At 37.7% G+C, this 15,756-nt stretch overlaps 1 protein-coding gene across 2 annotated transcripts in view; it reads left to right on the top strand.

Annotated features, from left to right (window-relative positions):
• The first annotated feature begins 826 nt into the window (after positions 1 to 826).
• Positions 827 to 15,756, top strand: part of kcnn1a (potassium intermediate/small conductance calcium-activated channel, subfamily N, member 1a) — an 87,764-nt gene continuing 72,834 nt past the window's right edge. For both annotated transcript variants that reach the window (XM_028473648.1, XM_028473647.1), the window contains exon 1: positions 827 to 2,085. In XM_028473648.1, coding sequence (XP_028329449.1) covers positions 922 to 2,085 — 1,164 coding nt within the window. In that variant the 5' untranslated portion in view covers positions 827 to 921. The remainder of the gene's footprint in view (positions 2,086 to 15,756) is intronic.

The following is a 15,756-nucleotide window of genomic DNA, read 5'->3' as shown; positions in this document are numbered from 1 at the left end:
TGGATTAATTTTTGCGTATCTTTGTTGTCATTTTGTGTTTTTGAAGTCATTTTTGAGTATTTTTGTATATATTTTTTCTAATTTTTTTTTTTAAGTTTCTGATGGCTTTTGGAGAAATGTTGTAGATTTTAGTTGTCAGTTTGCATATTTTGCTCTCCTTTTGTGTTTTTTGGTTAATTTTTATGGATTTTTAAATATCTTTCCTTTTCTTTGTAAGTTTTTTTTTGGAGGCTTTTGGAGAAATTTAGTGTATTTCGGTTGTTTTTTGTGTATTTTTCTATATCTTCCTTTTATTTTTGAAGTTTTCCTGTGCTCTTTTGGAGTTCTTGATGCAGAATCCAACGCCATGCACAGTCAGTCACTGCATGCTATGAGGTAATGCTTGTGATTTCAGTCCATGGCTCAACAAGTGGAAATGTGTGTTTTGCAAATCGAGCCTATATTGGTTCCTCTCATGGGTTTTAAATCGTTTCTGCTTTACAGACGCCCAATAAGAAAGAAAAGTAATTACTGAGAGTAGCTAATAAACGCTAATGATTATTAAGCATCGAAGGGATTTTGTTTGGCAGTAAAAAAAAAAAAAAGTGATGATGCAGGAGAAGCAGGTTATTATTATGGTGGGTGTACTGTATATATGAGGTCCAGAGGATTAAGATGATTGACAGTATTTATGCACAGGGTTTAAACACCACTCTGACATCTTAAAGCGGGATCGATTCCCTGCAAACCTGCGCGTAAAGCCATGCAGCCACGTACCGAAGGCGGTGTTTTTGGCAGCACGGTGACGTTTTAAGGCACGTCCTGGTCAAACCTACCAATGATACCAGTCGCTCCTATTCTGCTGGGACTGATCGCAATGAGCGGGTGTCGGAGGTGCGCACGGCAGAGGAGCGAGCACAGACACACGGGGCGATCAGGGGGATGCGGCATCGGTACGCGGGAGCTGTCCATCAGCACCACAGCCCCGACGGAGCACCAGGACCAGCAGGAGAGCCAGGAGCCGCCGCTGCTGCTGCCGTGTTCAGCCTGCCGCCCCCGCCTTCCGCCGCCGCGCACCGCCACAGCCTCCAGGAGCTGCCCTGTCTGAGACCTCCTCCTCTACCCAGGCACAGCCACGACTCCACCCTGCAGCGACCTTCACGCAGAGCCCGTGAGGAGCCGGGGGCACACCTGCAGGATCCCTGGGCCCCGGCTGGAGGAGCCGCCGATCCGCTTTTTCCTTCTCCTCCACCTCCTCCTCCTCCTCCCTGCCACTGCAGCTTTTCAGAGCAGGAGGCGAGAAACCCTCCAAAGCAGCCCCCCCTACCACCACCACCACCACCATCATCTTTCCCACCGCCGATACCTCCACCTCCACCCTCCTCCTCCCTGCTCCTTTCCAGAGAGAATCGCCTCCAAAGGAGTGCCAGAAACCACCACCAACAACAGCAGGAGGCGAGCACCGTGGACCACTGCAGGGGAGGGGGAGGAGGAGGAGGGCACCGAGACCACCACCACAACAGGCAGCTGTTGCAGCAACAGCAGCAACACTGTCATTCAAGACTCCAACAGAGGGACCCCTCCCCTGAAGCAATCCATGCAAACTCCCAGAAAGGGCGCTCAGTAAATGTGTGCGCGGAGCTGCAGCAACAGCAACAGCAGCAACAGCAGCAACATCACATCCCACAGCTCCGAGCGCAGCAGCAGCTCCTGGTGGGGAGCAGCCTGCCTCTCAACTACTGCGCCAGTGGCTCCGGAGAGCTCTGTAGGAGTCAGCAGCATCAGCATCAGCAGCATCATTTGACTCCTCTGCAGGAGCATCAGCATCAGCACCAGGGCGCACCGGTGCAGCAGCAGCAGCAGCAGCACTGTGACCAGGAGCGCAATAAGTCTGCGACTAGGAGAGAACATCAGTGCACGCAGCCGCTCAGGTGCGACCCCGGCGTGAGGAAGTCGTCTGCGACTGGAAGCAACAGCAACGGCAGCAGCAACAGCAACAGCATCATCATCAGCAGCAGAGAGCAGCCCAAGCACGGCTCCAGCTATCACCTGTGGCCGGAGAGTCCGCACAAAGGAGAGGAGAGGATACGCATCGACCCTCACAAGGTATTCATCACTGCACTTTACCTTTTCCTCCAAAAGACCACGCCTGTCACACTGTCTGTGTCTTTATTCTGCTATACATGAGGCTGTGCTACATCATGCACACGCACACACGCACACACCTGTTCCATGTTGGAAACAATCAGACAGCAGCAGCAGAATTAGAGGCTGACGGTTTGTTGTTTCTGCTGCACAGAGGGAGGGAAAGCTTAATATTGTCGTTTCCAGGCACAATACACAACGGTTGGCTCATTATTATTATCATCATTATTATTATCAGCAGCATCAGCATCATCCTGTATCCGACAGTGTCATCATACCTGCTCACAGCAATAATGCAACATACCAGAAAACATGCAGCTATGATGATGATGTTTAGACCTTTTATTCAAACCAACAAGCTATCTGGTGTTTTATACATAAAACAAATGAATAATAATAACCCGGGAGCAAACAAGGTTAACATGTCTCTGCACAAAATTAAATTGTAGGTGTGATAACAGGTGGAGGTGTGTGTGTGTGTGTGTGTGTGTGTGTGTGTGTGTGTGTGTGTGTGTGTGTGTGTGTGTGTGTGTGTGTGTGTGTGTGTGTGTGTGTGTGTGTGTGTGTGTGTGTGTGTGTGTGTGTGAGCAGTCTCTGAGGGAGAATTCAATCATTTAATTATGATGAATAATAGCACTGTTGTTCAGTACGGAAGAGGATTAGGGATCATTTTGATAGCGAAAATAATTTTGGTGCAATACACGAATAAATTTGAAATGTCGAGATTAAAGTTGGAATAAATGAAAATAAAGTTAAAAAAAAAGAAAAAGGGATTGAAGTTGAAATATAATGTTATGAGAATAAACTTGAAATTTCAAGAATAAAGCTGAGACATAATGTTGAGATTAAAGTCGGAAAAACTAAATTAAAGTCGAAATGCCGCGAATAAATTTGAAATGTCGAGATTTCAGATGAAATTTCAAGAATAAAGTCAAAATTTTGAGAGTCGAAAGTCGAAAGTTTGCTAACAAATCAAGAATAAAGTGGAAATGTCGAGAATAAATTTAAAAATGTTGCTTTAATTTGAAATTTTGAGATTAAATTTGAAAAAAGGAAATTAAAGTTGAAATGTCGAGAATAAAGTTGAAATTTCGAGAGTAAAGTTAAAACATAATGTGATGAAAGTCAAAATTTCCAAAATGAAGTCAAAATACAATATCGTGATGAAAGTCGAAAGTTTGCTAATAAATCGAGAATAAATTTAAAAACGTCGCTTTAAGTTGAAATTTTGAGATTAAATTTGAAATGTCGAGAATAAAGTCGAAATACAATATCGTGATAAAAGCGAAAGGTCTGCTATTCAAGTCAAATCTACGGAAACTGACTTGGGCCAATTCACCATATACGACAAACAGCGGATCGTGGTTGTCTACAAATTGCCGTCTCGACATTTCAACTTTATTCTTGATTTGCTCAAAATTATTTTCATCATCAAAGTTGGCGTTAATCCGTTTGCCTCGTTCAGCATTTCTTCTTATTTTTACAGACTGGAAACACTGACACGCTGTTCCGTGCTTGAATGTAGTTGTTTTTGCTCTGCATGGTGTTTTGTCTGTATTCGATTACACGCTCATTTATTCTCATGAAAACTGTAAAATGCACATTTTCATAGAAATGAATAACATTGAAACCACTTCCGATATATACAGTATATATGCTTCAACAATACGACACCACACTGTGAGTTTTCAAGGTGATGCAACTTGGCATGAGCTAGAAATGGTTCAAACCATCAGGTAGATGATCAGGTTGTCATTTATAGAAAAGGAAACTTGAAATATATTCTGAATATAAAAGACAATTAATTTGCTTTGATGTATTTCAGTGACAGCTGGGGCGCCGCCCCCTCAAAAACCCAAATACAAGAAGTACTTTATCATATTGTATAAATTATCTAAAAATGTGTGTGTTGAACTTAACATTTAAATTATACGCATCACATCTTTGATTCCCATAATTACATGTTTTCCCAATCCGATGTTTTGACGTAACGCTATTAAACGTCCCGAAATCGTACCTAATCGTACTTAATATGGTTAACGGAGTTAACTATTGTTATTAATTGATTATTTCTGTGCCAAAAAAGCACGCGCTGATAAAATAATCTGAGATTTGTTGCAATGTCTAGCAAGTTAGCGACACATATGCTAAAGCTACACATTAGATCACGCATAATTTTTCATGGCGAAAAATTTGGTGGAAATGTGTGATAATGTCCTAAAACATGTCGGTGAGGCTTTAGCCCGTGTCGTATAGATTATGGATACATTTCAGGTAAAGTCATATTACATCAGATTTTGTGCAAGAATTGACATTTCTGTCTTTGCTTACCCGTTTACGGTGAAAAATTGCATGTAAATGTGTGATATTGTACCAAAACATTTTGTTTAAATAACAATAGAAGTGCTGTTTCAGGGGTTGAACTCCGTATTTTCCAACAATCATGGACAATTGCGGGCTCTATTGTTGCGTACGGGTGCGGGATTTCAAAAAATGCTAGAAATCAACGGGTCATGCAGGAACAAATAATGTCCAGGGAGGGAAAACAACTACAACCAACTAAAAAATCTTGGAGATTTGGATAAAAAAAAAGGCTCTAAGGTCCTTCATGTATCCTTTTAACTATGAGAACTACATTTCATCCACCCATGTGTGTCCATTACAGCCGTGAGTGTTAGCAGAATGCTAACAGAGAGGCACGACAGGTTAAGGGAATAAAAGACAATCAATGAGTTAAGGAAGAATAGCAGCTGTGCACCTCATTTTGAGAACCCCGGCACTGAATCCAGCATGTTTTGATTATATTTAGATGAGGGAAAAGTCAACACCTCCAACTTTATGGCTTCTCAAAGTCATTCATTTACCACTTTTGTTCTCAGACGAGAGACATTGTTTTGTTCAGAAGCGGCTGCTATCAGATATGATAAGTGTTTCATCAAATATAGAGATGAATAGAGAAGTCCAATGTGTTGGATACAAATGTTCTAAATAAAAGTAAACATTGTCATTATGCCTGTTGTGAAAAAACTGTATTACAAACATAGGCAAGTGGTGGCCCGGGGGCCACATGCAGCCTTCAGTCTAATTTTATGCGGCCCCCAAAGTAAATATACAAAATGACAGAAAAATACACAAAACAAGAGCAAGAATACATTATGAACATACAAAGAATTACAACATTGTAGGAAAATACAGTCAAATATGAGAAAAACACAGAAAATACTCCAAAAACAAAAAAAAACTACTACAAAAATGAACAAAACAACAACAGTAATACACAAAATTACTCAAAAAAAGATAAAAAATTACAGAAAATAACAAAAGTACACTAATAGACAAGAGAAACACAAAAATGACTATGCAAACCCACGGTACTAACAAACAAGCAAAACGACAACAGAAATACACAAAAATTACTCCCAAGAACACAAAATGGCAGCACAAATATACAATTTAGCTCCAAAAAAACATATTTTACATGAAAAATACACAAAAGGACAACAGAAATGCAGAAAATGCCTCACAACGAGTAAGACAACAACAAACATACACAGAATGACAGAAAAACACACAAAATTACTATAAAAACTTTTTTTTAACGTTCAGATTGGTCCATATTCTAAATGCTGATATGAATGTTGATCATGTGACCTTCCGATCAAACAAACACATTTTTGTGGCCCTGCTGTGATACTAGTTGTCTACCTCTGCTCTATTAACAGAGGCTTTGTTTCTTTATTCAAACATTTTTATTGGGGTTTAATCAAATGTGGGGACACGTGTGAAAAGAAAAAGACTCAAGAAAACACACACATGATTTACTTTGACCAACACAGAGTTTAAGAACACACAGAATCATTAAAAAAAATGTTTGGGGACAATATCACACATTTACTCGCCATTATTCCCCTAAAAACAGGTGAATGGATGTCTAGCAAATGGACAAATAGGTCAAATTTCTCTTAAAATCTCATTCAAAACCTAGCACTGCAATTTACGGCCAATGTCCAATATTATAGATATCACAGATATTTACAAGTGAAAAGAACTGCATTTTTATTCTCTTTAAATGTCTGGATTCTGTGTATTCTTATATTTAAGATGTAGTTTGGGATGCCTATACTTTACCTTTGTTTGTCTTCGTTAAAGAGGATGTATTACTTACAGGCTTGTGGCAATTTGAAAGAAAACATTTTCTGTAACATCACGTTGACATTACTGCTGAATCTCCAAAATTGAGCCAAGTTCAGAGTGGTTCTGTGAGAGTGGTTCAATGCACCACCTTTAGTCCCACCCCCACCCCCCACCCCCCATTACAGCTGCAGCCTTTTAAAAAGTCCTATTTAGATACTGCACCACCACCATCATCACCATCATCATCATCATCATCACCATCATGTCAAGTGTTTACCCAGACTGAACTGGAGAAAAAGTGCTGAGTTTACAAAAACGATAACTGCCTTAGTTTAAAAGTTTGTTCACATTTTAAACACTGTCCACTTTTCTTTTTTTAACCATTTCCGTTTAGTTTCTGTTTCATCTTTAGAAAGACTTCAATGAATAGTAAACTTCACAAAATCGTACCAAACATGATAAATAGGTTTAATTGAGTCAACGATTGTTCTTAGTTCGACCCAGGTTGATCTCAAGTGGGCGGGACCAGAATAATCCATGTTTTTACGACGGAATAAAAGCACCAGCTCAAAAATGTGCACATTTAACTTCAGTTTAGTCTGTTTATCTACAAACAATCGCATTTATTCCAGATGGACAAATAAAAAGTGTTTTATTTTCTTCAATTTTACATCAACAGAAATATTGTGAGTCACTCCCACCCAAGAGGACTTCTATCCGCAGTTTGTGCGTCGTCAACAGTCCATGATTTACTCGCTAACTTCAGCCACCAGAGCATGTCAGCACACTGTTTAAGGGAGAGTAAAGGCTCTTAGGAGAGCTCTTCTTCTCTGCTTCATTGTCTACTACTGCGGAGACAAAACTGTTTTTATCCTCTTTCTGTAAACAAAAGAGGTTTACATCAACATCTTTAACTTCTCCTGATTATTTCATGCATTGGTTCTCAAACTTTTTTGGCTCAAGTACCCCCTTTCTTTTATTTCTGTGTACCCCCTTTGTTCAACAACAACTTTTTGCTTAGAATACTATGATTAAAATAAACTATAGATCATAATGATGGAATGAATGAATGATGACACATTTTAAAGAATCTTGTTTTGTAAATAAGCTGAAAAAAACAGTGGTTTCTAACCTTTTTTTGGATCGTGACCCCATTTTGATATCAAGAAACTCCAAATAAACACATTTCTAGAATCAGTTTTTATCATGTTTGTTATTTTACTGCATTTAAGTTGAACTAGATTTATATTTCACAAAGTGAAAGTGTAGAAATACAGTAGTTTTAATTTAAAAAATGATAAGAATTAAAAAATTTCAAAAATCTATCAGGCGACCCCACATGGGGTCCCCACCCCAAGGATGAAAAACCCTGATTTGGTGTCTTCTGAATAGATTTATTTCTGTACTTTTTATTCTTTCCGCTCATCTCACGCCTGGACCAACAATGAGACTTTATTTGTTGATTTTCTACTCTCTATCTCTCAAGTACCCCCTGAAGTGCCATTGCGTACCCCGAGGGATACAAGTACCCCCATTTGAGAAACACTGATTTAAAGCAACCAAATGCAGCACAAATTGTCATTTTGACTGAAAAAGCTGCTAAATGATCTAAAAATCAGGCTGAATGTTTCACTCCAATAGAAAACAATGGGATGTTTACAGACGGTGTGGCCGTGTGACATCATCAATCACATGATTTAAAAATGGCAGAACACAGGCTCTAAATCTGTAAAGTAGTCCCATTTTAAAAAGTTAATGAAACAAATATTTGTGCAAAATAATGAGTTTTGTTTATTTCAAAGGTTTTTAAAGCACATTTGTAAAAACGAGCCCGGACATATTTTTCCCCAAATGTGCCCCTAATGAAAATGACGCCCCTAAAAGAGTTGGAATGTGTTCTTCCAGTTATGACAAGTTCAACACTGTCAGAAGTAGAAATCCAAGCTGCTTTAGTAATCCAACGTTCCTCTTTGTGTAAGAACTTTCCAACAAACAGTTGGCTTCCACAAGACAGACGTTTATTCATCACATAGATGTTACATAATTCTCTTTCAATCACGAAAACTAGAAATCTGAAAGAAGAAGGAGGAAGGAAAAAAGAAATAAAATCTTGGAAGTCTCCCGATGACACACTGTGCCTCCGACTAGGCCAAGTATTTTGATACAGTGAGACATGCTGCTCATCTATTCATGGATATATTGGTGGGATCGTGGTTACATGGTATTGACAGGCCTTTAATGAGACGCCCTCTAACCTGGCAACCGTCTGAAATGCCTTCAACAAAACACTTGTGACAGAACAAGGCTGATAAAGTGTATACCGTTACCGTATCCCACAGCACACCCTGAAACCTGATCGTTTGCCCCGCTGCACCGATGCTGTTCTGTGTCCCGCCTCAATAACATTGTGCTTTACTGCCTCTATTGTGATTGGCTGTGTAACTACTCTAATGGCTGCTACTTACAGCTATGCTGATATCCCATACTAGAGGCCTTGTTCTTGTTTAAAGCTGCTTGGGATGATAACTGATATTTTATTTTTTGACTCCATTTCAAATGGTCATGTGACTTGAACATTGGAAAAGTTACCTGCATTGCATTGTGGGATTTTGAATCCATTAGATCAGTTGTTCCCAAACTTTTCACACTCTCATACCCCTTCAGACCTTTAACCTGAACCCATGTACCCCCTACTCCTGCACACTAAACCAGGGGTTCTCAACTGGTCTCACCTTGGGACCCACATTTTGCCACGTTCATTAAATCGCGACCCACTTTTTTTTTAGAATTCAACCAACCAATATTTACTTATTCAAAAACACACGTATAATCTTTTTTGAAACATACGTCTATATATTTTCCTGTGCAACATTAATGTCAAAAGAAATGCTTCTTTTAAAATAAAAGACAAGTCAAACATGAACGACATTAAGTATTTATTTCTGACCAGCTGTCCGCGACCCACCCAGTACAGGTCCGCGACCCACTTTTGGGTCCCGACCCACCAGTTGAGAATCGCTGCACTAAACAACATGATAACGTAATGTCATAAACAGTGTAGCTCTACAGTGAAATTTGTCCCTGAATTTTAAAGTACCTATCCTGTTGAGGAATAATATATAATACAATTATAATGATAATCTGTGAGTACACAATAAAACATGTTATCACTTTATTAATTCAATTAATTAGCCTACTGGCATTTTCAGTGAGAAATAATCTCTTATTTTGGAAAAAGAAATCTGCCAAACATTTGTTGATTGAACATATATCAGTAATACAATATATCCAGGCAATTTTTATGCGGGAAAAGGAGTGTTTCAACTCAGGGTGTAAGAAAAAAATTGACAATATATCGCAATATTTTATATTTTTAAACATTATTTCATGGTTGTCTTGTGGGATTTCAGATACATTTTGTGTATTTTTCTGGTCTCTTGTGTATTTCAGTTGTCGGTTTGTGTATTTTTGTTGTCCTTTTGTGTTTTTTGCTTTTCCCTTGTGTATTTTACAGTTATTTTGTGTGTTTTTGGAGCCATTTAGTGCATTCACTTCAGGGGCCTCTTAGACCGAGGGCCGCTCTGGTGCGTTCATTGATCGTTGGAGTCCAAACGTCCATTTCCTGATTTGTGGCCTGTAATGGGTGTAATTGTTGTGTGACTGTGTCGTAGTGTTGGATTTTATATTACTGGTCTCACTCCCTGTAGCACTCTGAGATTTGTGTACAAATATGAAGTGCGTTACAAATAAAATGCATTATTATTATTATTATTATTATTATTATTATAAGTTTTTTGTTTTACCAAATTATAAAAACAATGGTGTATATCTGAGGGTGTGTGAGCAATTGTGCTGTGCTGCATGTTTGTGTATTTTACTTTACCTTCTGTGTAATTTTGTTGTCATTTTGTGTTCTTGCAGTTATTTTTGTGTACTTTTTGTTGTCGTTTAGCCTATTTTTCTATCTTTTTTTTTTTACTTATTTGTGAGGTTTTAGAGAAATTTTGTGTATTTCAGTTGTCAGTTTGTGTTTTTTTTTTTGCTGCCGTTTTGCGTCTTTTTGATCTCCTTTTGTGTATTTTGTGCCAACAGTTGTTTTTTGTATTTTGCTGTGTTTTTGTGAATTTCAGTTGTCTTTTTCTGTCATTTTGTTTGTTTTTGAAGTCATCTCATTTATTCTTGTTGTCATTATATATATTTCCGTAATTTTCTTGTATTTTACTTGTCCTTTTGTGTATTTTTTTTTGTGTGTCATTTTGTGTTTTTGCAGTGTGTATTGTGTATTTCTTGTTGTCGTTTTGCCTATTTTTCTGTTATTTTGTGGGGTTTTAGAGCAATTTTGTGGATTTTAGTTGTGTATTTTTATCTCTTTCTGTGTAATTTTTGTTGTCATTTTGTATATTTTGCTATTCCCTTCTGTATTCTACTGTTTTCTTGTGTAATTTTGCTGTCGTTTTGTGTATTATCATCTCCTTTTGTGAATTTGTGTGTGTTTTTGGAGCCATTTAGTGCATTCACTTCAGGGGTCTCTCAAAATCAGACCGAGGGCCGCTCTGGTGCGTTCATTGGTTGTTTCAGTTCAAACGTCCGTTTCCTGATTTGTGGCCTGTAATGGGTGTAATTGTTATGTGACTGTGTCGTAGTTCTGACATTGTATTGAACTGAGTTCTTTTTTTACTGAATGATGAGAACAATGGTGTATTTCTGAGGGTGTGTGAGTGCTCGTGCTGCGTGTGCGTGCGTGTGTGTGTGTGTATGTGTCACTGCAGAATAAATGGCCCCTGAGAGAAAGAAAGAAAGCTATTACTGTAAAGCCTTTTGTTGGGCTGCCAAAGTGCAGTCGGACATGCGTATAATCACTGTGTATGATCTGGGAAAGGTTAGAGCTGCATACATCATCAAAGTGACACATGCAACGGCAGCCAAAGCTTTTCTGTGAAGCCCGTCTGGAGAACTCCGAGCTTGTTGGACACTTGGTTGATTTCATTCATCCGTGTTGTGTCGACTCTATTCCTCCTGAAACTAAATCCAAAGCAGATCACTCATGGATTGTGTGAAAAAAAAACAAACGCTGTGATAATTGGGCTCCTGGCTTCTCTTTAATCGACTACTTTCAGTTAAAAGTCTGCTTGGAGCGGCTGTGTTTGTGTTGGCGCTCTAATCGTGCTGATGTAATGGTAAAACGCTGGATCTCGGAACAATTAAAGTAGACAAAATCTGCGCACGTTGTGATTTAGCAGCAGAAGTCGTTGCCAGGAGGAACATTATGTTGATTTAACTCCTCCTCTTTCTATCGGTCATCTCTCACATGTTGTTTCAAGGCTTGGGTTTGTTTTGGTGTCGTTAGGTGGACTGATGCTTTTCTGTGTCCCGCCTCAATCACATTGTGCTTTGGTGCTTTTATTGTGATAGGTTGTGTAAGCTGATATCTATCCTAGCATAGACATTAACACTGGATGACGTGCGCTTGGGATGATGGACACCTCTTCATACTCAAAAAGTACTCGTTTTCTTGAATCTACCTTGTAGCGGCAAAATACAATATAGTAGATAATGAAGTTGTTATTGTCCATAAGGTTTAAAAAGTCATTGTAAAAACTCGGTCACTGTTTCATTGCCGACAAATTTAGAACATTTAGCTCATTTTTTTTAAAATTTGATACAAATTCATGTAAAACAGCATGTTCTATATCATTGTTAAAAATGTGTACACATGAAAAATAAATCTAAATGTAAATGTAAAAGTTAAAGCCAAATGTTAAATCTAAATGTAAATGTTAAATCTAAATGTAAATGTTAAATGTCAATTTAATTGTTATACCTTTAATCTAAATAGTAAATCAGTCGCTAAGTGTAAAGCTAAACGTTTAGAAATTATACAAAGTGGGCTGGTCAGCACCTGTCAATCACGAGGCTAAATTTAACATTTAGATTTAGATTTAAAATATAAATTTAGAACCTCTGCAACCCTGAAATAGGACAAAGCGGGTCTGAAAATGTATGGATAGATGGATCTACAGGTACATTTAGATTTAACATTTAGATTTTAGATATAACACTTATATTTAGATTTATTTTCCATGTGTACACATTTTTAACAGGGATCTCAAACATGCTGTTTTACATGAATTTCTGTCTCAAAGGAAAGAAAAAAATACATTTATATTTATATTTAACATTTACAATTCGATTTTTTTTTCATGTGTATACAACAATGATATGGAACATGCTGTTTTACATGAATTTCTGTCTCCTATGAAAGAAAAAAAATATATTTAGATTTAGATTTAACATTTGCATTTAACATTTACATTTAGATTTATTTTTCATGCATCCCTATTTCTAACAATGATATAGAACATATAGAACTCCTCTTCCTCTCGGTCATATCTCAGATGTTGTTTCAAGGCTTGGCTTGGTCAGAGGGTTAGCTAGCCAACACCTTCAGAGTAAACACACCTCAGACAAACAATTAAATGTCAGACCAGGGGGCAGAGCCCAGAACCCAGCCCATGTCCTGCTCTAGATTCTGTGATAAGCAACACACGGTACGCTGTACGCTGAGGTTACCACTCAGTTCATTCAGGCTGCAGCTGGCAACACACACACACACACACACACGGATCGTAAGTATGAACAAGAAGCTCCTTCAATAATTGATCAGTGTGTTTTTGTTTCTTCTTCATCAGTTTTTGTGCCACGCTGGGCTGTAATAGGTTTGTGTTTCCATGTGTGTGTGTTGCTATAGAGAGAGAGAGTGGCCTTTGGTCCAGGTGGATTCAGTCTGAACTCACACACACTTGACTTAAACACACATGGATGGTTTTTTTTACACACATGATGAGAAGAAAAGAAAGTGGTTTAGAGGTTTTCTCATTCACTATTTTTGTTGTTGTCTTGTAAGATTTTAGAGATATTTTTTTGTATTTCAGTTGTCAGTTTGTGTAGTTTTGCTGTCATTTTGTGTATTTTTCTGTCATCTTGTGTGTTTTTGTTGTCATTTCATACATATTTTGTGTTTATACAGTCATTTATTTGCAATTTTTGTTGTTGTTTTGTCTATTTTTCGATTATTTTTGTTGTTGTCTTGTGGGGTTTTAGAGAAATTTTGTCAATTTCAGTTTGTGTATTTTTGCTGTTGTTTTTTTTATCTTTTCATCTCCTTTTGCGTATTTTGATGCTTTAGTGGATTGCACTTTTCGGTTTGTGTACACGTTTTGCTGTTGTTTTAAGTGTTTTTTTTATCATTTTGTGTATTTTTGTCATCATTTTATATATATGTCAGCCTTTTTTTGGATTGTACTTTAACTTTTCTGTTTTTTGGGTCATTTTGTGTTACTGCAGTCATTTTTTTGTCATCATTTAGCCTATTTTTCTATTATTTTTGTAGTTGTCTTGTGGGGTTTTAGATACATTTTGTGTATTTCAGTTGTCAGTTTGTGTATTTTTGTCTCTTTTTGGGTATTTGTGTTGTCATTTTGTGTCTTGTCGTCTCCTTTTATGTATTTTACTGTTCTCTTTTTGTATTTCAGTTGTCAGTTTGTGCAGTTTTGCTGTTGTTTTATGTCTTTTCATCTCTTTTTGTGTGTTTTGCTGTGCGGTTGTGTGTTTTTGCTGTAATTTTTGTGTATTTTCTGTTTTGTATTTGGCTTATTTTTCTAATATTTATGTATTTGTTTTGTGGGATTTTAGATACATTTTGTGTATTGTATTGTATTGTATTGTGTATAATGTCAGTTTGTTTATCTTTGTTGTCCTTTTGTGTAATTTGTTGTTCCCCAGTGTATTTCACTTGTCAGTTTGCGTATCTTTGCTGTCGTTTTGTGTCTTTTCATCTCTTTTTGTGTATTTTGCGATTCTTTTGGGAATTGCAGTTTTCAGTTTGTGTAGTTTTGCTGTCGTTTTTTTATATTTTTCTATCATTTTGTTTATTTTTTGTAATCATTTTGTGTATTCTTGTCTTCATTTCTTATATTTCTAAGTCATTTTTTGTATTTTACTTTTACTTTTGTGTTACTGCAGTCATTTTTTGTCTTCATTTAGCCTATTTTTCTATTATTTTTGTAGTTGTCTTGTGGAGTTTTAGATACGTTTTGTGTATTTTGCTGTTCTGTTGTGTAGTTTTGCTGTCGTTTTGCGTCTTTTTATCTCCCTATGTGTATTTTGCAGTGCTTTTGTGGATTTCAGTTGCCAGTTTGAGTAGTTTTTCTGCCGTTTTGTGTATTTTTCTGTCATTTTGTGTTTTTGTAGTCATCTTGACACACACACACACACACACACACACACACACACAGCAGGGGCGTTTAACACCAACCCTGACACTACAGTTGGCGGTGGCGCTCCACTCTACGTAGTTCACTGGCTTTGTGTTTCCTGCACAAGCAGACGTGTATAGGATTACTTGCGGTACAGTTGAATACAAAGAGAAGAAAAGAAAGCGTATTAGTGGTTTCCTCATCCACAGCTGGTTTTACTCTAGCAGCCTCTCCTATAGCGTGTTGTTAGCGGCGTGTCCGTGCAGTTTGAAACTCCACGCTTCGTGTTGTCATTATTTTATCTTAAACTGCCAAGTTCCCTCTCAGGCTCTTTGTCTAATGAATGATTGCACTTTATTTAGATGCTAATTCCTTGGAGATGGCGGCCAAGCCATGGCGGGCGTATAATGTACCATGCCAATGCATGTGCTTTATGGCTAATTAGGTTATTGATCTGAGGTTGTTCCTGCATTAGAGTATGATCACAACACTAAGGAGTGCGAGCAGATATTTGTCATTGTAACAGCAGTGGTTCTCAACCTTGGGGTCGTCAGATGCCTTTAAGAAACTAAGAATACTTCCTGAACGATTTGAGCCATTTTTGCTTTTTTTTTAACCCTTTTTCTGCAACTACACCAAACTTACCATGTTTTAATCTATTTATTCCACTTTTTCTTGCCATATTCTTGCTCATTTTAATGCCTCATTGCTACATTACTCCCATTTTTGTCACTTCTTTATCAAATTTCAATGCCTTTTTCCACTTTCAAGACATTTTCAGCACTTTTAAACCCTTTCCACCACTTTTCAACCTAATGTCACATATGTTGACCCATTATTGTCACTTTTAACCTCTTTTCACCATATTTCATGCTTATTTTTTTGCCGATTTAACCACATTCACGATTTGCCATGCCCATTATTAGCCAGTTTGAACTAATTGTTCCAATATTGACACTTTGAACCCTTTTTACCACTTTTTCTGTCTGTCTTTGGCCACTCTAATTTGCAACTTTTAACCAACTTCTGTGGTTTTTAAAATCCCATTTTACCACCACAATATTTTTTGAACAGTTTTACCCCTTTTTGCACTTTTTCTGCAGTTAAACCAAACTTGGCATATTTTATTTTGTTTTATTTCATTCTCAGCACTTTTAAACCCTTTTTTATCACTTTTCAACCTAATGTCGCACATGTTGACCCATTATTGTCACTTTTGATCTCTTTCCATCATATTTTATGC

The sequence above is a fragment of the Gouania willdenowi genome, chromosome 17 (assembly GCF_900634775.1).
Source record: "Gouania willdenowi chromosome 17, fGouWil2.1, whole genome shotgun sequence".
Classification (NCBI taxonomy): domain Eukaryota; kingdom Metazoa; phylum Chordata; class Actinopteri; order Blenniiformes; family Gobiesocidae; genus Gouania; species Gouania willdenowi.
The sequence above is the reverse complement of the archived record's forward strand: the minus strand, read 5'-3'. Positions and strand labels throughout refer to the sequence as shown.